This window comes from Dipodomys merriami, unplaced genomic scaffold (genome assembly GCF_024711535.1).
Source record: "Dipodomys merriami isolate MVZ:Mamm:240054 unplaced genomic scaffold, mDipMer1.0.p SCAF_133, whole genome shotgun sequence".
In the NCBI taxonomy this organism is placed as follows: domain Eukaryota; kingdom Metazoa; phylum Chordata; class Mammalia; order Rodentia; family Heteromyidae; genus Dipodomys; species Dipodomys merriami.
In genome coordinates this window covers 2,223,173-2,250,000 of record NW_027202638.1, presented here as the reverse complement: position 1 = coordinate 2,250,000, position 26,828 = coordinate 2,223,173, and the positions used below count along the sequence as shown (strand labels likewise).

Below are 26,828 nucleotides of genomic sequence, written 5' to 3'. Positions count from 1 at the left end.
CTTCTAGGCAAATAACCTTACTACTAGGACCTGGAAAGTATATGTTCATAAACACAAAGGAAAAGCCTATTATGTGTACTGCATGAATTTCAGAGCCTGAATCCTCAGGGACAGAATATCTTTAATAAAGCATACTGAATAATTTCTTTTTCTTGTTGTTTTTTGTTGGTCATGGGGTTTGAACTCTGGGCTTGGGCGCTATCCCTCAGCTCTTCAGCTCAAGGAAAGCGCTCTACGGCTTGAGCCACAGCGCCACTTCCAGTTTTCTGGTGGTTTATTGGGAATAAGAGTCTCACGGACTTTCCTTGCCTGGGCTAGCTTTGAACCATGATCTTCTGATCTCAACCTCCTCAGTAGCTAGGATTATAGGCGTGAGCCACCAGTGCCCAGCTCATATACTGAATAATTCCGAAGGCATAGGTACTGCTTCATTCTCTCTTTCAAAGATCCAAACCTGCCATTTCTAATTGCTCAGTGTCCTTTTCCACCTAGATAACAAAAACAAACCCCCACCAAAAAGAAATCCCATAAACTTTGAAATACTCTAAATTTTAATGCTTAATGTTTTAAATGCTTAGTAATAATTTTCATAGCAACTGTTAAGAAAATTAAGATACAATGAAATTATAAGCCTTAGTACAGATTATTTCACCACTAATAGTTTAAACTTCCCTCTTTAAAGCAACCTATATGGCTCATCAGCCATGTAAATCTAAAGTAATAACTTATCTGGAATCACATTCAGTGCCCTACATGAAGCCAGCATAATTAAAATACAAAGTTTTCTACTTCTAGCTAACAAAAAGGAACAAAAACAATACGTTAGAGAAAGAAAATAAACAAACATAATAAATAAAATAAGTCACTAATAAGAACAATAAAAATGCCTATACAAGACCCGGAAGCACAACAAATCAAAGAAAGGTTGGACAAATGGGATTGCATACGGTTGCAGAGCTTCTGCAGGGCAAATGACATAGCTAGCAAGATCAATAGAAAGCCCACCGATTGGGAGAAGATCTTTACTAGCCATACAACGGACAAGGGTCTCATATCTAAAATATACTTGGAACTCAAAAAATTAAACCACCCAACAACAAATCCTCAAAGAAACAACTGCCCAATAAATAAGTGGGCGAAAGACTTAAAGAGAAGCTTCTCTGAAGAAGAAAGAAGGAGGGCCAATAGACACATGAAGAAATGTTCAACATCCCTAGCCATAAAAGAAATGCAAATCAAAACAACATTGAGATATCACCTCACTCCAGTTAGAACAGCAAAAATCAAGAACTCTAACAACAACAGATGCTGGAGGGGATGTGGACAGAAAGGAACCTTACTTCATTGTTGGTGGGAATGTAAACTTGTTCAACCACTTTGGAAAGCAGTATGGAGGTTCCTCAAAAGACTTCACATAGATCTCCCCTATGATCCAGCAATCCCACTTTTGGGCATTTACCCAAATGTTTACAAACAAGACCACACTAAAGCTACCAGCACAACTATGTTTATTGCAGCATTATTTACCATAGCTAAGATATGGAACCAACCCAGATACCCCTCAGTAGATGAATGGATCAAGAAAATGTGGTATATATACACAATGGAATTCTATGCCTCCATCAGAAAGAATGACATTTCCCCATTTGTTAGGAAATGGAAAGGCTTGGAAAAAATTATATTAAGTGAAGTAAGCCAGGCCCAAAGAAGCATAGGTCCTATGGTTTCCCTTATTTGCAATATCTAGTATAGGTATGAGTCAAGCAGAAAAGGTCAGATAATGTGATGTTAGGAAAATGAACCCTTAAATATGTATTTTAATGTTTTCGTTTCTTTCATGCATATGTTTCTAACACATTTATAAGATTATTTCTTTGTTGCTTTGTATGTCCCTCCCCCACAGTGTAACCCCCGCTTTCACTATATTTGATATCAGTATAACATGTGGAGGAGATGGGGGCAAACAAGTCGTTTAAGGATTCAGGTGGACCTGTTGCAACAATGAGAAGTACAAAATGTCATGTCAAAACCAGCTTTACAATGTCGGTGTGGGGGGGGGAGGGGGGTATAATTGGGTGGGGGGAGGGGGGTAAAATTGGGTGGGGGGAGGGGGGAGGCGGGGAAGGGAAGTGAAGGGTAAACAAAGGAGGAGGCTGCAATGCTTGGTAAAAAATGTATGCATTATCCTGCCCATATAATTGAAGCCCCCCTGTACAGTATGTTCTCAAATAAAATAAAATACAATTTAAAACAAAAAACAAAAAACAGCTTTACAATGTCGGTGGGGGGGCGGGAGGGGGGTATAATTGGGTGGGGGGAGGGGGGAGGCTGGGAAGGGAGGTGAAGGGTAAACAAAGGAGGAGGCTGCAATGCTTGGTAAAAAATGTATGCATTATCCTGCCCATGTAATTGTAGCCCCTCTGTACAGTATGTTCTCAAACAAAATAAAATAATATTAAAAAAAATGCCTATACACATATTTTAAAGTTTGTATACAGAATGTACTTAGACAATACAGAGTACATATTCAATAATGTAGCCTTGCTCCACTGAAAGACCTCATTGTAAACACACTACTGAACAAGAGTTCCCAAGCAAATAGAACAAATTGCTGACATAGTGTCAGCACTTACACACAGATAGTGACGTATCTATTTGCTTTCAGTTGCTAGGATTCAGTGTCCATTTTTCTCTGTACTTGAAAACATGCAATTTTTTGATGATCTGAAGATCCCGTTTTTAAACAGAAGATTGGTGGATTGCTTGATGAATTTAAAAAATCTCGAATTCTAATTCTAATCTCTAATTCCTTGAAAAACACATTTTCCCTGTGGTAATAAAAATAAAGGTGAAGATTTTAATTTCGGGTGTGTGCGCGCGCGGTGCAGTCCTGGGGCTTGAACTCAGGGATGGAGCACTCACTATTCCTGAGCTGCTTTTGCCTAAGGATAGAGCTCTACCACTTGAGCCACAGAACCACTTCCAGCTTTTTTGTGGTAATTTGGTGGAGATAAGAGTCTCATGGCCTTTGCTATCAGGGCTGGCTTCAAACCTCAATGCTTAGATCTCAGCCTTCTGGTAAGCTAGGATTACAGGCATAGGCTACCAGCACCCAGTAACATTAATTTCTCTACCAAAACAACACCCTAACACAATTTCAATAAAATGAAATGAAACTACTTTCTCAAGCCACTAGCATAGAAATAAAATTCTAAGTGCAGATAGTGGAAAAAATGTTTATATATTCAGAATTTTTAATATATATTCACATATAATTAAAATTATATATTATCCAAAATTAAATATGCCTATAGTAGTTCTAGTTAGCATCCATCTCATCTTTTGAATTATAATTTAAGATTAATTTCAATCAAATACTAATAAACTGCATATTATTCATCTGACCTGTGAAACTAGCTTTCAACCATTCAAATAGTTCAACTTTTATATACTTCAAGATTCAAATAATACAAATCAACATAAAATATAAATTTATTGTAAATTTACTATTTAAATAAGCCTTGAGGAAGTCACAAAATAGTAATTCTACCTATAAAGTTTTATATTTCCATTATATGACAATATGCTTCACAAATCAGAACTATACTTAGTAGGAAGTGATTATTATCTTAATTTTTTTCAGTGCTTATCTTACTCATCCTCATATCTAGTAGTAAAATAAGAAAATTTGAAAGACTTTAACAAAATCATCATGAAGCCAAAAGGATTGAAATAAGCTAGTATTTACAATTAAAACACCTGTATACATAACTTAAAGTTTATTTATAGGCTATATAAACTCAGACAATACAGAGTATATATTCAGTCATGTGGACTTACTCCACTGTTATTTTTAAAACCACATTAATAAAAGAATGATACCTTTAGTTACCAAATAAAATTGGTTTGTCTTAAATAGATGTTATTTTATAGCATAAAATAAATATAATTGTAATTTAGTCTTTACCATCCTCATTAAATTTTAGTCACTGATAAAAAAGGATATTTTCCTATCACTTAAAATTGAAAATATCATACTTAAATTATTTCAAAGACAGAGACTTCCTTCTTCATCTTCAAAACTAACCATTATTTCAAGTCTCCAATTAATTCTTAAGTTTAACCAATTTCTACTATCATTGACATTATTTTCTTAGTTTCAACAGACTTTAAAGATAAGACCTTAAAAGATGACAAAACACATGAAGAAACCTATGAAAGAATCACTAGCCTGAATGTGTGTTCCTGCTGTTATGTGCAAAATAAACTTCAACCTGGTTAATCTTCATCCTAACAAATAGAGCACTGAAACTAGTTCTTGGTTTAATTTTCCTAATCTTTCTGATTTGTTTTTATTGCTACAAAAAAAAAAAACTGCAGGCTTTCTCTTCTTACTAGGTTTTACTTAACTAGATACTGACTGTGTATACTGGCTCTCCGGAAAGTATGGAGAAGTATTTTTATTTCCTCTCAAATATAGGTTGCTCTCGTCATATAATTGACTGGTGCCACTTTTAATAGCTTTAGAAAGTCCTGAAAAAAGTAACTTCCATGAATTGGATTTCTACTTAATAGGAATTTATTAAGTACTAAATTGATAACTAAGTGCTTCTTATAAAGGGTTCAAAAATGCAGAAGATAAGACATTATCCCTATGACAACAACAAAAAACCCTCCAATTCTGCGCTGGGCATCAATAACTCTTACTTGTAATCATAGCTACTTAGGAGGCTGAGATTGGAAGGATCACAGTTCAAGGTCAGTTAAGGCAGAAAAGTTCCCAAGACCCTTTTCTCAATTCAACTGATAACTGGGTACAATGATGTGTACCTGTTATTTCAGCTACTACAGGAAGCTTAAAACAAGCAGGCCATAGTCCAGACCTGTGACTAGTCAGGAAGCAAGATCTTATTTCAAGAATAACTAGTGCAAAAATAGTCTGAGGTTATGGCTCAGCAGTAGAATGCCTGCATAGCCAAGTGTGAGGTCCTAAATTCAAACTAAGTACCACCGAAGAAAAAGAGACTCATACCTAGCTAAAATACAATATGAAGGTTTTACAACAATAATATTCATTCTACAAACTACTTTTTAATAGCCATCCAGTTATTAATAAGTGGTGGAGGTGGAATAGAGGGGAAAAGCCGCTTGAGATCATTCAAGCTACTATTATCTCCCACTTGACAACAGTAACAGCCTCCTATCTTCCTGCTTCTACTCTAGCTACTCTGCCAACAGCCGATAAGCAGGTATGAATAGTCTTTTTAAAAATACAAAGTGTATCATAAAATTGTCTCATGACTTCCCATTAGAATGTAATTAGAAATAAATGCAAACAGCAGAGTCTCTAAGGCCATATGTGACCCCCATTTTTCTTTCTTCTACCATTCTCCAACCAGTTTTCTTTCTCACCCCAAGCACACCAACCTCTTTCCTACCATAGGGTCTTGAGCTTGATAATTCTTCTGTTTAATATGTTTTCCCCAGCATGACCAGCTCCCTTCCAACTCCAATGTGCGAGTTAAACTGTCACCTTATCAGAGGGGCCTTCTCTGATAATTACACACCTCTACCTCTACAAGCCCAAGCTTTAGTATCCCTTCATTTATTATTCTGTTTTACATCTTTCATGCATCACAGTATTTAAACTACCTTAATTTATTTCACTGTTTTTATTTTCTATTTCCCTCTGTTAGAAATTTTCAAAGCACTATTAAGACAGAATCTTAGGTTTCTCACAGTACTAATGGCAGCATCTACAACTCTGGCACATTTATTAAATAAAGATGATATTTAAACTATATTGTTAGGAGGCAATTAGAAACAAAAAATTTGTCAAGTAGCACAAAGATACATAGCTAAAAAGAAACTAAACATGAGCTTCAGTTTTTACAGATTTGGAGGACAAAGTAATAGACTACTACATTTGGAAGATATCCTGAAGATTTCGTCTAATTTTGGTCAATATGAGGCATGAATTCACTCCAAAAAATCCCCAGTCTGTTCCTGAACACTTCCCTTGGCATGCATATTGTTATCTCATGAGCTAACCCAACCTATTCTGAGTTAAACAACTTGAAATGATGAAACTTTTTCATATTAATTCCAAATCTGTCTGCCTGTTATTTAAACATACCAGTCTTAATTCCATTAATAGAGGTTCACATGAAAATAGAAAGCTTAATCCCTTGTTCAGGCGGCAGCCTTTCAAATATTTGAACACATTTATAATATCCTCCTAAAATAAAAACAAGTAACCTTTATTGATAGTACTTTTAAGGCCCTGGGTAAGTATTTTGTAGGAATCACTCATTTAATTCTCATAAAGTTACTATCACTATCATAAAGTTATTATCACTGCACCTACTGTGCAAACTGAACTTACAAAATGTCAAACTGGAAAGGAATGGATCAAGAATTCCAAAGCCTAGCACCAGAAGCTATCTCCTTAAATGTAAGCCTCACTTGGGCTGGGAAGGTGGCTCAGTGGTAGAGTGCTTGTCTTGCATGCATAAGGCCCTAGGTTTGAGGCCCTGGGTTCGATTCCTCAGCACCACATAAACAGAAAAAGCTGGAAGTGGTGCTGGGGCTCTAGTGGTAGAGCGCTAGCCTTGAGCTGAAGAGCTGAGGGACAGCGCCCAGGCCCAGAGTTCAGGCCCCATGACCAGCCAAAAAACAAAAACAAAAAAAAAGTAAGTTTCACTTAAAAACTTTTTCTCTTAGTCCTATTTTTCCTAGGACACTATGTCAAAACAACTCAGGTAATGATGTTAAGGTACAGAACTTGACCCACTATCTTCTACCTACTGATGAAGGCGTCATTGACTTTCATGAATTTATAAAAAGCCACAGACTTAAGATTTTAATAATAAGAGAATAAGCAATGCAAAGTTAGTATTTCTCTATAAATTCTAAGCTATGTTTTAATTTTTATGACCTATTATTCCTTTTTTCAGCTTACACTCCAAACTATCTGAAATACTTTCCACTTTCTGAAGATACTCTTTATTCTAATACTTTTCCATTTCTCTTCCTAAAAGGCTCTCTCTCCACTGCTGCAGAGATTATCTTCTATGTCCATAAAAAGCCAATTTCATTTGTCCTTCAAGATCCATTTTTTACTCTGTTGTTCATTTTCCCAAGAGGCTTTGCCTGTATCAACAGCTCCCATTGCCCTCTGTCTTCTAAGTGGATTCAACCATGGAAAATAATAGAAAGAAACTAGAAAATTGACAGAGAGTTAGTGAGCTTGAAGTATTTAGCTAGATCTCATGTAAAATCACCTCTAATTAGCAATATTGCTTTACTAAAGGCCATAGCTTCTGTAAAATGGTCTTATACAATCAATCTGAGTGTTGGTAATAATTCCTTATTCTGCCCTTGTAAGTTTAAGGGTGATAAAGGCTTCCCATTGTTGCTCACCGAACACTTCACACTATGTTGGTTTCCCTTAACCTTCCACACTTATAAATCAACTCTTCCCTATGTTCTCCCAAGACACTCATAACATAGCAATACCCTTTCCCATAAGCCTTTTCTAGGTTTTATTAATACTTTATTTATGGTCCTTTTTTTCTTTTACTAGAACACATAGAGTTTCTTGAAGATAAGATATATTTTATTCATCTTTGAATCTCCAAAATCATTTATTTATTGCCCATAATAGGCACTACACGAATGTTTCAAGAATGAGTGAAAAATAACAGTTCCAAAATAATAACACTTTGTTCAATAAGAAAATGACATAAAACTCAAATATCAATTTCCAATAAGTATTCAAAATAGACAAAATACCTGGACAACAGTGGCTCCTGTCTATAATTATAGCTACTAAGGAATTTGAGCTCTGAGAATCATAGTTCAAAGCCAGCCCAATCCATGAGATTCTTATCTCTCATTAACCAGTAAAAATCTAGAAGTGAAGCTGTGGCTCAAGTGATGGAGTGCTAGTCTTGAGCAAAAACAAAAAAAAAAAAGGCTAAGGAATAGTGTCCAGGCCCTGGGTTCAAGCCCCAGTACTGGGCAAAAATAAATAAATAAATAAATTATTGACAAAATTAAATCAGATAAATTTCAGAATTATAGACATCTTAGGTTACTGTGAGAACACAAGAAGCCAAATAGGGTACTAGAAATATTCTGGTTTTGTCTGAGTAAGAAATACATAGGCAAAAACACATGTAAAGATTCAAATTCATTAAGCAATTAATTCACCTCATAGGGGGGTGGGGAAGTCTGGTCCATATAAGGCTCTTGAAATCATCTGGTCTAGTCTTTGCCAAGGAACTCAGAATTCAAAAAATCCAGTAGCTGTACTCATAGCAATATAAATTATAATTAAGCGACTGATAGTAAAACATAAATTTTGAAGGACAAGCAAAGAACATTCATGATGGGATAGATAGAAGACATTATACACATAATAGAACATACATGTATGCTTCTCACTGGCTAACCAGACTCCATTTGGTCTACAAATGATGTTATAAATATTTAAATGGCCCTTGACAAAAAAAAAAAGCTGTCCATCCCTGCTTTACAGTACACATGGTAAATGAGGAAAGAGGTGACACTATTCAAAAAGAAATGTCCTCATTACCTGACCCATATAACTATAACCCCTCTGTACTTCACCTTTACAAGAAAAATAAATTTGAAAAAGGGAAGGAATGAAAAGAAAAAATACTTTAGGCTTGTATTGTTGTAGCTAATTACCCAAAGGCTCTTGACCAGAATAAGCAAAAAAGATCTCAACACAGTCGAAACAGATGTTGCAGACTATATACTACATTCATGAGAAAGACTTTCAGGCATTTTTTTTCCTCTTATTTTTATAGCCAATTCCAATTTGCTAGGTTAACAGTTTTCTGAGTTACTGATAATAATCAGTAACAAACTTAGAAAGGGGATGTATTTTAAAGATAACAAAAAGATGTAACAACTAACAGGGAAGAGCAACAACATTAAAAACAGGTAAAACTTGAGATACATTATTTAATATATGACAAAGAGCCTTTTAACTCACTTTACACATCTTTGAATCACAGGCACAATAAATGGGATTAAAATGTCAACCCTTACTTATCAGGAAATAAGTTTTCATTAGATTTGTTCTTAAACAGAAGTAGGGGAAACCTGAGAAAGAGTAACAACAAAAATTTATTTAAAATAAAAATGTATTATGTCAAGTTCTTGCTAGCTGCCTGATAAGAATGTGTTTAATTTAAAATAACCCCATTTCTAGCAACTGCTAAATAATTACAACTAATTTACTATTATTTTCCTCCTTAGTAAACTATAAAAATCAGTACATTTTCATTAAGAGTGCGAATATCTCCCTCGAAAGAAAAACAAAAAACAAAAACTGGCCAGGCACCAGTGGCTCACATCTGTAATCATTGACATTCAGGAGTCTGAGATCTGAGAACTGCAGTTTGAAGCCAGCCCAGACAGAAAAGTCCACAAGGCTCTTCAATTAATCACCAAAAGCCAAAAGTGGAGCTGTGGTGGCTAAAGTGCTAGAATGCCGCCCTTGAACAAAAAAGCTAAAGAACAGTGCCCAGGCCCTGAGTTCAAGCCCCAATACAGACATAAAATAAAACAAAATAAAAATGATGCAATCTAATTACTGAAAATGTCCTATCAACACTTAATAACTATTCAAACACTTGGGAAATATAACCAATTCTTAAGTGTTTTTTTTTTCAAGTATATCTAGAGGCAGCACCATAATTGTTTATAACACTACATAACTGTGGACTTGTCCAAAATCCACACTTGGTACTTCTTCCTTTTTTTAAGAGGTCATGTCCTACATCAGGTACAGTTTCTCTTCTCTCAACTTTAACCTTTCCCTAGGTTTCACTTATAAAGTTGGGCATTCATGCAAAGGAAGCTTCCCCTGTAAATTATTGCTGGGATTTGTGATTTTCCTTAGGCATCTTCTTCCCCAAGTTAGTGTCAAGTGCAAAGTTATGAATATTATAGAGCACCTAGGGGAAATGTCATTTACAGTGACAAAGATAATTAATGGAATAAGCCAATTCAATATACTATTTATTTGGTGCATGGGCAAGTTCCAGAAACACAAAGTAAATAAGGTACTGTCCTCCATTTAACAAACATAAAATACAGAGATGTTAGAGAATAATAAAAGCACAAATGCTAAGTACAACAATATATGCATGCAGGGGCTGGGAAGGTGGCTCAGTGGTAGAGTGCTTGCCTTGCATGTCTGAGGCCCTGGGTTCCATTCCTCAGCACCACATAAGCAAAAAAAAAAAAAAAAAAAAGCCAGAAGTGGCGCTGTGGCTCAAGTGGTAGAGCACTAGCCTTGAGCTGAAGAGCTGAGGGACAGCGCCCAGGCCCAGAAATTCAGGCCCCACAACCGGACCCCCCCCCCAAAAAAAAACAATATATGCATGCAGACAGAAGTAACTTATTTTTTTCAAGAAAGAAAGAGCAGAAAACAGAAAGGATCTAGGCTTGGGGAGGTTGTTTTAGTTTGGTGGTTTTTGGGTTTTGAAAACAACCAATTTTTTAGAGTTTAATTTTTTATATATTTTTTATTGTAAAGATACTGTACAGAGGGGTTACAGTTGCATGAATAAGGTAATGAGTACATTTCCTACTGAGCATTGTTATCCCCTCCTTTGTTTTTCCCCTACCACCCCTTCCTTTCCTCTCCACCTCCCCAAATCTCCGCCCCCCCCCCCACTACCGAAGTTGTAAAGTTTGTTTTCAACATAGTGTCTTGTATAACTCATTGTTACAATGGGTCAACTTGTATCCTTGTTTGAGCATTTTGTTATTTCCCTTCCCCTCCCCAAATTAGAAAAATGTATATACAAGATTCAGAGCACCAGAATCAAATACTGTGAAATCAGGGGTAGAAAAATGTATATACAAGATTCTGGACACCAGAATCAAATACAGTGAAAACAGGGGTTATACCATGGGGAAAGAACATACAAAAAAATAAAACCACATAGTACATTAAAAAACAACAGCAACAAAGGTAAAACCTCTTGTGTCCCTATCTTGGGACTCATTTCACTTAGTATCATCTTATATGATCAGATGTACATAGCTTTTGACCTTTTCTGCTTGTCTGGTAAGTATCACATACACATAAAAACTAAAAGACACTTTCTTGATATAGTTTTGGGTTTTTTTCCTTTAGAGACTTATTCCCAAGTTAATATACTACCCTTCCATCAGTGACAGAGTTCATTATTACTATTATTATCATTACTAATTGTATGAAGAGGTTACAATTTCATATTAGGTTATAAATACAATACTTCTTGATCAATGTTACCTCTTCAGTCATTTGCCTCATTTTCCCCCTCCCATCCCTACATTCAAGTTATATAGTTGTTTTTACTATAAAGTGTGTTTTAGGCTCAGTTTTTAAATTATGTAAACTCCACAAAACTGTGCAAACTATGGCTGCAAAAAAGAGGAGGCATAAAAATTAATGTGTAGAAAGTGTCAGTATTATTATCAGTGGCTTTTTCTTTTTTGAGTACTCTAGGATTTGAAGTCAAGAGCATCACATTTGATAGGCATGTGCTCAACTGCTTAGCCATGCCTCCAGCCCCTTTCTACACTTGTTATTTTTGATATAGGATCACATTTCCCATCCAGACATGCATCTGGACCATAATCCTCACTTTACACCTTATTGGAAATAACAGGCACATGCCATTGCACCCAGCTGTTGGTTAAGAAGGTAGTCTCGTGAACTTTTCTGCCCATGATTGCCTTGACCCATGATGACCTGATCTCAGTCTATTCACCAAATAGCTAGGATTATAGGCATGAGCCACCGGTGACCAACTACAAATGACTTCTGTTTTCATGAGAGGCAAGCTTTTTCCTCAATCCTAATACTTCTATAAAAAAGACTTTTCCTAGCCAAGCAGAGGTGACTCATGCCTGTAATCCTAGCTACTCAGGAGTTTGAGATCTGAGATCCCAGTTCAAAACCAGCCCAGGGAAGAAAAGTCTCCAATTACCCACTTAAAAACCAGAAGTGGAGCTGTGGCTCAAAGTGACAGAATGCTAGCCTTGAAGCAAAAGAGCTCAGGGACAGCGCCCAGGTCCTGAGTTCAAGCTGTCCAACCAAAAAAAAAAAAAAAAAAAAAAAAAAAAAAACTGAGAGAAATACTGACTTGCTTGTTTATTAGACTAAAGAATTACATAAGTATATCTCTCCCCTTGCCTTTGCTCTTAAAGGCTTACAGACTAATTGGAAGCAGAAGAGCTCTAATTCTCCTCCTAGGATATGTTCTCCCGCAAAATAAGAAAAATGTTCCTGGCTCTAACTTATAATCAGGTTAAGTCTACCTAATTCAACATTCAGTTTTAGAAGTCAAAAATAACTCCATAAATAAGCCATGTCCTCTAATGTCACCTTTATCAGGAATAAAGAATGGTATATAAATCTCAACTCCATCACTTTTTTCTCCATTTACACAGGAAATGAGTGTTATTTAAGACCTCTGACAGTATGATACAGTCTTCTATCTTAAACACATGAGTATAGAAGTATAGAATCTTTGCACAATTCTTCAGAGCTTATAGCTCCAAAAGAATGTCCTAGTAATAATTTGCAAAGAAATTAACTTTCAGATATTAAAGCTGCTTGGCACTTCAAGGTTTGGGTTGTTTTTGTTTCCTTTTTTTATAAGGTTTGTTTGCTTTGCTTGTTTCTGAGAGAAACTCTATTTTGGCCAAAGTGGCCTTGAACTCCTAGATTCAAATGATCCTCCAACCTCAGCCTCTGGAGTATCTCAGACTAGAGGGTGCATCACTGAACCTGGCTTTATATGTTGCCGGGTATTTTTTACAATAAAAAAAAACTAACATAAACATAGCTCAGTGGAAGTGTCAAGTACCAGATATCCTTCAAATGCTTCTTTTACTAGACAAGACTTCCAATACAACTCTATCAATACTTCTGCTTTCCACAAGATACTCAGACTGGAATTACAGCATTAATGTAATGCTGTCTCAAAGTCAGCTCTTTTAACATCTTCTACTACATAAAAATTTCCTAAGGATAAAACTGTCTCTTATCTAGCTATATATTTTCCCCATAGCACCTAGCACATTGCAATGCTCAAAAAAGGAATTAAGCTGGGCACTGGTGGCTCAGGTCTATAATCCTAGCTACTCAGGAGGCTGAGATCTGAGAATCATGATTTAAAGCCAGCCTAGGCCTGAAAGTCCAATTAACTACCAGAAAACCAGAAGTAGAGCTGTGGCTCAAAGTGGTAGAATACTAGCCTTGAGCAAAAGAAACTCAGAAATAGTACCCTGAGTTCAAGCTCCATGATTGACAAAAAAAAAAAATAATATATATATATATATATAATTACAGAATGCTTATGATAGTATAAATAGGTATAATATAGTAGTCTCTTCTTAACCAAAGAAAAAATTTTCCAAGTCCTTACTGCATGCCTGATATTATATATAGTACCCAAAATATAGTAAGCTTTTTCCCCACGAATAACTATAATAATAAATTTATAAATATGGCATATTAAGAGATTCCTCAATAATTATAATAATAGTAATATGGCAACACTGTCCTATAATAAAGTTACATAAATACGGTGTTTCATTCTCTCTTAAAATACCATATTGTATTATGGCACCTCATTGTGACAATATGACACAACACATATATAATGAGATAAAACAAATAAAGTAAATAATGTAGGCATTATGATGCAGCATTAGACTACTACCTGTTACCTGAACACAATCATGGGAATACCATATTAGTCAACCTGATAGTCAATGCAACTGCTGAGTGAGAGTAGTGTGTACAGCATGAAGATGCCAGCTGAGTGCTCATGACTCATGTCTGTAATCCTAAGTACTCAGGAGGCTGAGATCTGAAGATCAAGGCTAGAAGCCAGCCCAGGCAGGAAAGCTTGTGAGAGAATCTTATCTCCAATTAATTACCAAAAAAACCTGAAAGTCAAGCTGTGGCTCAAGTGGTAGAGTGCTACCTTGAGCAAAAAAAGCTCAGGGACAGTGACAACAACTAGGACCTGAATTCAAGCCCTAGGACTGGCATACACACGAGAAAACAACAACAACAAAAACCATGAAGAAGACACTGGACAAAGAAAAATTGAAATCCTGAGTGGAATGGAGCAAGACAGCACAAGATTTCATCACATTACACAGAACAGTGTACAATTTAAAACTTAATCAATTATCCATCCTGGAATTTTCCATTTAGTATTTTTGGACCATGAATAACCAAAAACGTATGTTATGGTTTAAATATGAAAGATCTTTCATATTTAAACCATAACATACGTTTTTGGTATGGGTCCTCAGGTGTTGGCACTATCTTAGCAAATTATAAAAAGTTTAGAAGGCAGACATAGTGGGAAGAAGCATCACTCAGGGCATGTTTTCTAAAGTTATACCTGCTCTCTTGTCCCCTCCTTCCTCTCTGCTTGAAGTAAAGTCTCTTTCTCTACAGAATCTTGTCACCATGTTCTGCCTCACCATGGATCCAGAATCAATACAGCAAGGATTGTGAACATTCTTGTGCAGTGTTTGTTAGAATGTAAAATAAAGCAGCCATCTGAAGAAAATGGGACAGCAGCTCCCCAAAAATATCAAAAATAAAATTATCATGCTATTCAACAAGTCCACATATGGGTACATTCCCTGACAAACTGAAGGCAGGGATTCAAATATCCATGTTTGTCACAGAAAATTATCATTCACAACAGCCATTAAGGAAATGAAACCCAAGTGTACATCAATAGATGAACAGGTAAAATATATATACACATGCACATGTATACATACATCTACATGTTACATATAATTTGTGTATATTCTGTATACATATGAAAGCCCTCTTGTGATTACATAGTCTTGGGAGAGGTTTATTTAGTCCCTCCTCTTTGGCTTGTGTCAAAGTCACACTTACCACATACCCTTACATCATAGGAAGTAGCCCTTTATACATTACTGGATTCTTCACTTTAGGCTTTGTCTTTTAAACACAGACACACATAACAGAAGTAAATTATCAAGATCTCTAAAGATGGTTAAAACTCTTCAAATTACAGTTGACTTTAATGTCTACTAATCTCTCAGACTTCCTGCTTGCACCTTTTGGGGGCATACTAAGATGTGTGCTGCCTGCATAAATTCCACTGAACACAAGTATCATACACATAGCCAAATATTCTATCTGAAGCACTACATATTCAGGCTTAAGATTTTCTCTTTTTTTGTCAATTCTGCAATTCCTCTCAATTAATTTTTAAATTTTTTGACAAACTGCTCTATTTGAAGATTTATTGGATTACTCTATACTGAAAATTGAACTTAGTGTATTGTGTTATTTTCTAAAAACTAGCTAAGTGCTTTTGAATGTATTCATCTTAGTGTCTAGGTACAAAATAAGACCCAATACGTAGCTTACAGGATGACTGAGACTAACACAATGAGAACTCCACACTTATTATATCACATTATAAAAATGTCTCTTTTCTGTCTGAGCATCAGTGGCTCATATTTTTAATCCTAGCTACTCAGGAGGTTAAGATCTGAGGATTGTGGTTCAAAGACATCCCAGGCAGGAAAGTCCAATTAAACACCATAAAGCTGGAAGTGGAGCTCTGGATGAAGTGGTAGAACGCTAGCCTTGAGGTGGAAAGCTCAGGGACAGCGCCTAATCCTTGAATTCAAGCCCCAGGGCTGGCACGCGTACCTGCACTCCCCCCACACACATATCACTGTATATATCTTATCCTACAATGCATTGCTTTTATTACCTGTATTAATAGAGACATTTCTGGTGGAGAATAAAAGCATTTTGTTCTGTTGTTTATACTGATCAGTGACTAGTGGAATGTGCTTAATCTGTTAAGTATTTACCTACATATATATGTATAGTAAAGTGAAAATGATACTGAAATATCTTTGGATACTTGTTTGTAAAGTCATAAAAGTAAATATTTTATTTTTATTATCATATATTAACTTACAGAGGTGAGACATTTCCATACAAGTGTATAATGTACTTTTGATCATATTTACTCTATTATTCTCTTATTTACCTTTTCTATACTCCCCCTTCTTTGTGTGCCTGCACTGGTTTTTTTGTTTGTTTGTTTTTGTTTGTGTTTTTTGCACTGGGTCTTAAACTAAGGACCTCGGGCTCTCACTTGGCTTTTTCTCTCAAGTTTCATCCTCACCCTTATCAGATAATTTTAATAGGTTTCATTATGCTATTTTCATACATAAATGTAACGTACTTAAAAGACATTCACCTCATCATCATCCTCTTCCCCCTCTCCCACTCCTACCAGTTTCTCCCATAAAATGATTGCCCTTTTACATTCATGTCAAGTGTTTTTTAGGACTAGATTACACATATGACACAAAACAGGGTATTTGTCTTTATGAATCTAACTGAATTTGCTTAACATGATAGCTTTCAGTTCCATTCATTCTCCTTTTAAGGAAGGGCCATACTGATTTCCATAGACTAATTTACATCTCATCAATATGCTATAGTAGTTAGTTCCCTACCTTCTTACCCTCTCTCTGGTTCATCCTCACCATTATCCTTGTTGTTTGTTTCCATTCTGACTAAAGTGAGGTGGAATCTCAATGAATTCATTTTTTTGTTTCACCACAGTAAGAACTTTCTTTGAAAATTAAAGCTCAATAGTCTCTTATTTTTGAAGGCTTTTTGACTGTTCTCCTGTTCTTTTCATAATGCTGTCATGACACATGGTTTATTCCTATGTACTATATCATTTACCATACTGAATTTGTAATCATTTACATTTTTGTCTCTATTAGAGTGTGTTCTTCTTGATATAGACTATATATGTAATTTTAATATCTCCAAGGTAAAGCATATTAAAATAACAGTTTGTAAAGTATGTGTCAAATCTGACCATACTAATTCTTATGACTTTCCTACATTTGATCTCTAGCTACTCCCATGTACTATCTCATGCATGCTTTTTGTTCTTATAAATCATTTCATCTAACTTGAAATTTTTATTCTCCATATTTATGTACAAAAAAGTTTAAGAAGTCAATTACAACAATAGGGTGAAACTGGTTAAGTCCACCAGAAAAGTAAAACTATTCACATCCTCCCTAGTTATTGATGAGTTAGGAAGATTTTTTAAAAACTAAGGAAGGCCAGATGTGGGATCACAATCTTTGATCCCAGCTACTTTGGAGGTAGAGATAGGAAGATCTCAGTTCAAAGTGCCAAAATGCAAGGGATCCTACCTGAATTATAAACTAAAGCAAAAAAGGGATGGAGGTATAGTTCAAGTAGTAGAGAGCTAGCTAGGCAGTCTCTATTACATACATACATACACACATAAATACATACATACATACATAAATGCACAGTTCTCACCAAACTTAATCCAGTTATTGTCAGCAAGGACTCACTAATTTCTGAGATGAAAATCTGTCTGCTTGCCTCTTCCAAATTTCTACTGACTACTTACTTTCCTTGGCCCATGGACACCTTATAATGTCAAGCAAAGAAAAACAGGTTAAGTGAGCCTTTCTCACACTGCATAACTCCCATCTCACTTTCACTATCGCATCTTCTTCTCTGGCCTCCCACTTTTTTTTTTTTTTTTTTTTTTGTCGGTCATGGGACTTGAACTCTGGGCCTGGGCGCTGTCCCTCAGCTCTTCAGCTCAAGGCGAACGCTCTACCACTTGAACTACAACGCCACTTCTGGTTTTCTGGTGGTTTATTGGAGATAGGAGTCTCATGGTCTCTCCTGCCCGGGCTGGCTTTGAACCGCGATCCTCAGATCTCAGCCTCCTGAGTAGCTAGGATTACAGGCGTGAGCCACCAGCGCCCGGCTTGGCCTCCCACTTTTTTAAGAACCTTTGTGATTATATTGGGTTCACTTAGGTAATTAAGGATAATCTCCCAACTCAAAATCCTTAACTTAATCCCATCTGTGAATCCCTATAAGGTAATACAGTCACAAATTTAAGAATTAGAATATAGACATCTTAGGATGCCACTACTCTGCCTGTCATACATAGTAAAGTTTAATATGAGCACAACTTGCAACCTAGTAATCCTACTTCTACACAGATGTATTCATTAGAGGACATTTATAAATTTTATTATAGAGGCATTATACATAATAGCAAACACCTGAAAAACATCTCAAGTCCATCGCAATGAGGAAAAATAAGTTTAATACAATGTTCATACAATATTATCCAGCACTGAAAAATAAAATATGACTATCCATATCAACATAAATTTCAGTCTAGCAAATGGAGAAAAATAGTTACATAAGAATGTGTGTAGGGGGGGGTGGGAAGGTGGCTCAATGGTAGAGCACTTGCCCTGCATGCATGAGGCCCTGGGTTCCATTCCTCAGCACCACATAAGAAAAAAGCAAAAAGCCGGAAGTGGCGCTGTGGTTCAAGTGGTAGAGCGCTAGCCTTGAGCTGAAGAGCTGAGGGACAGCACCCAGGCCCAGAGTTCAGGCCCCCACGACCGGACCCAAAAAAAAAAAAAAAGAATGTGTGCAGTGTATTTCTATTTATCTTTAGTTCAAAATCAGGTAGCACTAATAACATTTTTTAGGGATACATTCATAAAGAGTTATAGAAAAATAAATGATCAAAAACTCAAGAGCTGTTACCTTGGTGCAGTAAAGGATGCAAGAGACTGATGCAAGCCTTCAAAGGAAAATAAGTAGTGAGCATGTGACTTTTTTTACTTTTTTCCCTTAAATCATATAAAATATTACATGTGGCCAAGATCTGGAGCCTTACATCTGTAATCCTAATCCAGTCGAATCTCCATAAGCTTAGATGAGGAAATTAAGGTTTGGAGCCAGCCTGAGCAGAAAAGTTCATGAGACTTTTCTCCAAAGAACCAGCAAAAAGACGGGCTGGAAGTGTGGCTCAAGTGGTAGAGCACCAGTTGAACAAGCAAGTCACCAAACTCAAGGCCCTGAGTTCAAAACTCCAGTATGCCTAGCAGGCATGAAACCCTGGGTTCGATTCCTCAGTACCATGTACACAGAAAAAGCCAGAAGTGGTGTTGTGGCTCAAGTCATAGCATGCTAGCCTTGAGCAAAAAAGAACCTCAGGGACAGTGACGAGGTCCTGAGTTCAAGCTCCAGGGCTGGCAAAAACAAAACAAAACTCCAATATGCCTAAATAATGAATAGTGGATAAAGATAGATATAATATAAAGCATATAACTAGATAAATACATATGTATACATACATAAACACACAAGTGTAAATAATCTTTTATGTTGTATGCTCAGTCAAAATTTAAATTCTAATTATATATATTTAATATATGCTCAATGCATATGTGTGAAATATAAAGAAGGAGCAGTCAAACAGTAAACTGCAGCCGCTGGAGGAGAAAAAGTCTATAAAGAGAAAATACCTCCAAGAAAAATCAATGCTAGAGAAAAAGTTCTAGATTGGAAAAGGAAAATATGCTGAATGTACATTCTTCTGCCTCAAATTCTAAAAGCAAGCTCCTAACAACCACCTAAATAAACATGGATCAGTTTAGTTTCTAAATAAGAATATGAATATGAAATCAATGTTAAAAAGTCAAGAAATACCTTCTAGACAAAAACCAGGGCTGGGAATGTGGCTCAGTGGTAGAGCGCTTGCCTTGCATGCCTGAGGCCCTGGGTTCGATTCCTCAGCACCACATAAGGAAAAAGCCAGAAGTAGCGCTGTGGCTCAAGTGGTAGAGCGCTAGCCTTGAGCTGAAGAGCTGAGGGACAGCGCCCAGGCCCAGAGTTCAGGCCTCACGACTGGACCCAAAAAAAAAAAAAAATGCATACAAAAACCAGCCCTCTTCAATCTTTGGATAACACAGTTGTTCAGTTTGTTTTGTTTGAACAGAATACTTTCAGGAAAAGAAGGCTTTGTTTAGGTTCATTTCTGTTTTTCCTGTTCGTTCTACTCTCTCCTCCTTCCTCAATGTACATTATGCAGTTAGTCCCAGATGGCATGTAATTTTGAGTCCAGTAGAATCCTAACAAGCCATCCTGAATTAATCATATTAGATATAAAATTTTTCTTCAAGGTCATTATTAAGAACTATACTGAGCCAGGTACAGATGGCTCATGCCTGTAATCCTAGCTACTTAGGAGGCTAAGATCTGAGGATGACACTTTGAAGCTAACTTTGGCAGTAAAGTCCAAGAGATTCTTATTTCCAGTTAAACACCTAAGAGCTTAAAGTGGAGCTGTGGCTCAAGTGGTAGAGTACTAGCTTTGAACTTTTAAAAAAGCACAGCACTCAGACCATGAGTTCAAGTCCTAGGATCAGCAGACAAACATACACACACAGACATCACACACACACACACACACACACACACACACACACACACACACACACACACACACACACACACACACACACACACACACACACACACACACACACACACACACACACACACACACACACACACACACCAAATCTGTGTGAAGTCTCTCCTGACTCTCTGTCCACTCTCTCTCAAATCACCACCCCACCTCCTTTATCCAAGGACATTGCCTTTGATCACCTAAGTAGAGATTCTTGGAAAATATAAGCATAGTTTCAAAAAAACTATGACTGTAGATATCTATGCTCTTTATGGAAAATACAAGTGGACTATAAGTCAGGATCTAGATTCTAGAACTTTGTTTTTACATTATAGCATAACCGTGAACCAATTTTCTTATTTCTCTGGGATTCAATTTTTTAAGCAAGTTTCAATACTTTCCATATAAATATTCATATTAAAATAAGGCTTTTAGAATATATAGATCCTACCAGCTTTGGATGGGATATAGAAAGACAGGAAAATAGTTTGACTTGGTAATTAAAAGAAAAAAGGGAAAAGAATGACAGGAGAGCTAAGAGGCTGCAGACAAAGAAAACTGCCTTACAATTAGCATGAAAGCAAAGTAAATAAAGGTTACTAATTGGTGTGATATAATTAAAAGTTTCATACCACACATTGCCTTTACTTCACAAGATTTATCAATTTTTAGTCTTAAACATGGCAGCCCTGTTCCTACAGAGTTTTGTTTTCCACTTATATATTAGTTTGAATATTAGTTAACTGTCCAGACTTGTAACTTTATTTGTTCCTTGAAGGAGATTTTCAGCCAGTAGGTATGGAAAAAGTAAAAGAAAAAAGCAATAGTAAGTTCAATAACAATAAGCAACCCTCAAATGGCTGGAACCAATGATAGATGCAGGGAGCAGGGATCTATAGTCCTAAAATGCTTCTAAAAAAAAAAAAAAAGGTAAAGGATTCAGGCATCAATGGCTCACACCTGTTATCCTAGCTACTCAAGACATCAAGATCTGAGGATCTGTGGTTTAAAGCCAGTGCAGGCAGAACCCAGCCCTAAGCGAAAACGCTAAAGGAGAACAGTACCCCAGGTTTAAGCCTCAGTATTGGTGCAGAAAATAAAAGAAAACAAAAACAAAACTAAGAACCGGTTATAAAGCACTTTGAAAGCAATATTCAAAGGCGTGAACTTTATCCTGTGGACAATAAAAGCTATGAAAATGTTTAAAATAAGACAGTTAACAATTAAATCTATGTTTTTGAAAAGTAACTGACAGCAGAGTACATACAACAGTTATGAAACAAGAGTATAAATTGTTACGTAAGGCTACCATTACCGGAAAAAAAAAAAAAAAAGTATCATGAGCCAGGCACCAGTGGTTCACATTACATCTGCAATCCTAGCTACTTAGGAGGCTGAGATCTGAGAAAGTCTGTGAAATTCCTCTCTCCAATTAACTACCAAAAAGCTGAAAGTGGAGCTGTGCCTCAAAAGTGATAGAGAATGCCTTCAGCAAAAAAAGCTGAGGGACAGCACCCAGGCCAAGCTCAACCCCCAGGACTGGAACAAAAATAAATAAATAAATAAATACAATTTAGGCTAACACACTCACTGAAGCCATAAAACTCAAAAAAATTCTACAATATTATTAAAGTAATTCAGTGCGGTTGCCTTGGAATTTGCTTGGGGGAGGGGAGTATAAATCATCACATTTTAAGATCTCCTTTTTTAAAGTCATCACACTGCAAATGTATACTTTTTTCAAATAAAATTAACACTTTAATATTTATGGGCCTGAAGGCCACAGAATTTTTAAATATTTACCTAACCATTTAGAAAGTACTTGGCATTTCAGGTATAGAAAAATATGTCATACACCAACTTACACCTTTCTAAAGCTCATATTTACCTAATCCACACAAAATGATGTGGTTGAAAACTACCTATAGAATATACACTTAAAATGGCACAGAAAGGTAGCTACTTCAGTTTCGACCAAAGCTTTCATATAGACAACAGATGTTTTTAACTTCCTCTTAGTTCCAGCTGACCCCTAGCAGACAGATTTCAAATTCAAACTTAGTGCTTCTTTCTATTAGCCCACCAAAAAACAGTCTGCAGTAATCAAATTTAAACTTTAAATCTCTAAATGTTTTTTAAAGCTTCTTAGTTAAAAACTGACATATAGGTTAATAGTTAAGTCAAATATTATATAAACAAGTGTTAAATCAAATGTTTTTTAAATATGCCCAATTACTTTTCAAAGCGGTATATAACATACTAAAAGTTGAAAGCTACTTTAAATCCATTCTTGCATAATTAAAAACATGTCATTGATAGGAATTTTCAAGTGGTTTTCAAAGATGCTACTAAAAACATTTAGATTCTAAAATAAGTTGAAATAAAATAATTACCACAAAAATGAGTCCCTATTTCTCAAAGATTTGACTATGCAAAAATTACAGAATACTTTATTAATCATTATATCCTGAAAAATATTGGTCAGTAGTATCAACTTTCATATTAAAATAAAATTTAAATTTGTGACCCCACTGGCTTTTATTTACACCTTATGGAAAGTATAAACTAACTGAAATTAATTTTAGAATTAGAAAGTGCTATCGAATTCTTCTACTGGTATCCCCCAGTTAACAAGAGACTATCGAATATTCACTGACATTTCTAAGGTTAAATAAGACTTGTCCCACAATTCTTTGCCCATGAATCCAGGACATTTTCACCTAGGACAGATTCCATCCCAATCTTTTTTATTTCTTTCTGTAATAAGAAAATGTTTTCACTCCTGGTTTAACATTTTCTTTTTGAAAAAAAATCCCAATGGTGGCATTTTGTGGTGCTAGGCATTTAATAACCAAACATATACCCCCAAACAATAATACTTCCATATATTTTAAAACCACCAAGCTGTTTCTCCTCGGGGTAGAAAAGTGAATAATGGTTTTCTACAATAAGAAAATATGCTCTCTTTAAAAGCACAAATTTTATTTTCCATTAGTATAGATAATAAGAATGCACCTCGTTAAAGGTTGATAAAGGTTGCTATAATGGAAAGAGAACCAATGAAAAGGTTAAAGACAAGAAGTTTTTAAACAAGTCTTAGTGGTCTAGGCTAATGATCCTAATCACTCAGGAGGCAGATGTAGGAAGATCACCATTCAAGGCCAGACCTGGCAAAGTTAGCTCAAGACTCTCTGAAAAACTAAGTTCAAGTGGTAGCCTTGCTTAGCAAGCATGGGGCCCTTGGTTGAATCCTTGACTCCATAGTTGAAATGAGGGAGGAATCTAGAAGTTTTCAATTTAAAAAGAACACACCTATAAACTATATCAATATATTACAACTAAAATGTGTTAAAAACTAATACGGTTATACGGTTACATTTAGGAAAACTGTTTACAAATGTGGTTAAACTGTGCTAAAAGACTATCTCAGTGTTAATGCAATCTATTCACATATACTTGAGTCAAATATTATTTGATTCTTTGAAAATAATTGCTACTATTTTGCTGTACAGTGACTTTTCAAAAAACTTTTTACTTGATACCCATTTTCCTATCCATTATTACTGGTAGTAAGCCTAAAGAACAAAAGTTGTAACTTTTTTCTCAAATATTTGGCCAAAACAATTATAGAAATGAGGGTCTTGGATGTAGTAAAGAAACTTTTGTTTCCAATATTTGGGGTCTTGGTGTAAAAGATGTGATGAATCTATAAAATCTAAAAACCAAGGATATAAATTACTGTTTAGAACTTCTACCCTTATCCAATAAGCAGTGCAGAACACAGCACTGAGAACTAAGAAAATTAATCAAACCCTAACACTACCACATTCTATACCTAACAAAGTTGGATCACCTCAAAAAAAAAAACCCTCAATTCCCTCAACTCTAAACTGAGGGTAATGTCACCTACCAAACGGAAATCTTTGTGAGGACTTGAGACAATATATGTAAAGTCTTTTGCATGTTTCAATAAACAGTAATGACAGTCTCTCAATGATGCAAAACAGGTAGGCTTCCTAATGCTATCTTCCTGTAAGTTGATTACCTGATGATTTCAACTTCTCTTAAAAAAAAAAAAACTATGACAGCCTACAAGGAAAAATTGAAAATGTTTTGGGCATCTTTCCAGGCAATTCTAAGTTTAAAGGTTGAATTGCTAAAACCTTCTCCTAATTATGCAACAACTACACAAGACCATTTAAGAAATTGTATTCGCCAATACCTCTGTCTTTTCCCCTAGATAAGTCTCAGTTCCAAAGCTCATTTCTGTTCTTGATCTTCTCAATTATCATCAGTAATATGGAAACCTCCCTGCTCAAAATCCATAAATATTTTCTTGTTTAAAAGGCAAGAGGTCTTTTTGGGGCAGACATCATCATCTCCTTAACCGCAGATAAACAGCACCAGAAAGTTCCACATCAGACAATGCCCAAGTGGAAGCAGTCAAACTAACAAAGCGCCAATAATTCATCTCATTTTTCTGAGAACTCACCTACAGCAAAAAGCAATACTTTAAAAAGTGAAGCAAGATTACAGTAGGCTATTTCATTTCAGCTTAGATTTAAAAAAAAAAAAAGAATTGTTTTTGCCTTTTTTCACAAGCTTCTAGTATTTCCCAAAACCTTCCTAGAACATGGTTTCCTCCCCCCTGCAAGTTGGGCAGCCTTCAAATGCTCTGATGCACCTGGGGGACGCGGGAGGGAGAGAGGCGGGGGGGGGGGGGGAATGAACCCAGATCCTCCTCTCCCTCCTTCCCCACCCCACTCACGTCCTCCCAGACCCAACATGAGGGGGTCACCCTACCTGTTCTCTCGAGATACAAGGCAGAGAAGGTCTCCTGAACATTTTGCCGCTGCCATAGTAAGTGGCCGCGCTTTCTCCCAGGGACACGCAGCTGGACCTCCGGCGGGGTCTGATCACAGGCACTTTATCATCCGCAGCACTAGACAGGCGGGGATGCTGCGGGGCTTCCCTGATGTGAAAGAAGTGATCCAAGCCAAGAGCTAACAGGCAGCCGATGGCCCCGACCAGGCCGGAGAGCAGCGGCCTGAGCCCGGCAGGCAGCGCCCCGAGGCTGGCGAACGACACCCACCAGACGCAGCAGGCGAAGAGCAGCACCAGGATGCTGTGTCCGAGCCTCCCGGGGTGCGCGAGCGTCAGCAGACCCACGCAACTCAGCACCAGGACCAACCGGCCCGCCGGGGGCGTGTGCGGGGCCGCAGCCGCGTCCCCCCACGGCCAAGCCCCCCACTGCCAAGCCAGGAAGTCCCCCAGGTAACAGCAGGCGGGCAGGGCCAGCAGCCACCAGGAGCCGCCGCCGCCGCCGCCGCCGCCGCCGCCGCGGCCCGGCGCCCGCTGGGTCCGCGTCAGGAAGCAGGTGAGGAAGAAGAAGGCACAGGCGATGCTGAAGAGCGGGCTAAGGCAGAGCGAGCACACGCTCAGCAGCGTCCGCAGCCTCGCCGCCCCGGCCGCCCAGCTCTGGGGCCCCGCGTCCAGCAGCAGCAGCAGCAGCAGCAGCACGAGGACAAAGGCGGCCAGGGCGCCCAGCGAGAGGCGCGCCGGGGCCGAGGGGGAGCCGCGCCGTGGCGGCGGCGGCGGGCGGGAGGTCGGCGGCAGCGGCGGCGGCGGCGGCGGCTCCACGTTGCAGAAGCGGCAGAGGTGGAAAAAGAAGCCGCGCGGAGGGTCCTGGCGCAGCGGGCTCACGCAGCCTTTCACGTAGCCGTTCCGCAGGCTCTCGGGGGGCGAGGCGGCCCCGTCCGGCGGCGGGCACCGCATGGCTCTCCCGTCTCGTTCGTCCTTCTTCATGGCCCCGGGTCCGGGCAGAGAGGCCTCGGGGCGGCCGCGGGGCTCCGGGAGCCCCGTTTCAGACCTCAGGCGACTTTCCCCCCGCCCCTCACACCGCGTCCCCGCGTTCAAGGTTCCGAGCGCGCGTCAGGGCTGCGCCCGCCACCGCCGCCCGGGATCCCCACCGCCGCGCGGGCTGCGGAGCGGCGGCGTCCGCGGCATGCTGCTGAAGAAAGGGACCGAAGGGGCTTCGCTCCCAGAGGGCGGAGGCCGCCTCCTCCTCCTCCTGTTCCCGCGGGCACCTCTAGGGACTGGAGGCTCCGGTCGCCTCCCAGCTCCCGCGCGGGCTGCAACAGTTAGTTCACCGCCCCAGCCTGGTCCGTTGGGCGCGCGAGCGCGCGAGCGGGCGGGCGGGCGGCGGGCGGCGCGCGCTCCTCCCCCGCCCCTCGGGGACTCCGCGCGGGAGCGCGCCCCGCCCGCCGCCTGCGCGTGCTCGAGCTCCATCCCGCGGCCCACCCGCGCCTTGGCTAGCGCCCGACTGGGGGCTGCCAATCCCAGACCCCGCAGTCTGAGCGCGCCCAGGTTAAGAAGAGCGCGGGCACAGCAGTCGGAAGACCGGGCAGTGATTGG

General features: G+C 38.2%; 1 protein-coding gene across 3 annotated transcripts in view; it reads right to left on the bottom strand.

Annotated features, from left to right (window-relative positions):
- The window catches only part of LOC138825058 (cGMP-inhibited 3',5'-cyclic phosphodiesterase 3B-like), a 120,331-nt gene extending 93,755 nt beyond the window's left edge, over positions 1-26,576 (bottom strand). For 2 of the 3 annotated variants that reach the window (XM_070019443.1, XM_070019444.1), the window contains exon 1: positions 25,218-26,575. In XM_070019443.1, coding sequence (XP_069875544.1) covers positions 25,218-26,219 — 1,002 coding nt within the window. In that variant the 5' untranslated portion in view covers positions 26,220-26,575. Of the gene's footprint in view, positions 1-25,217 lie in introns of all 3 variants that reach the window. The other variant, XM_070019445.1, reaches the window with a different exon arrangement.
- Positions 26,577-26,828: the final 252 nt, after the last annotated feature.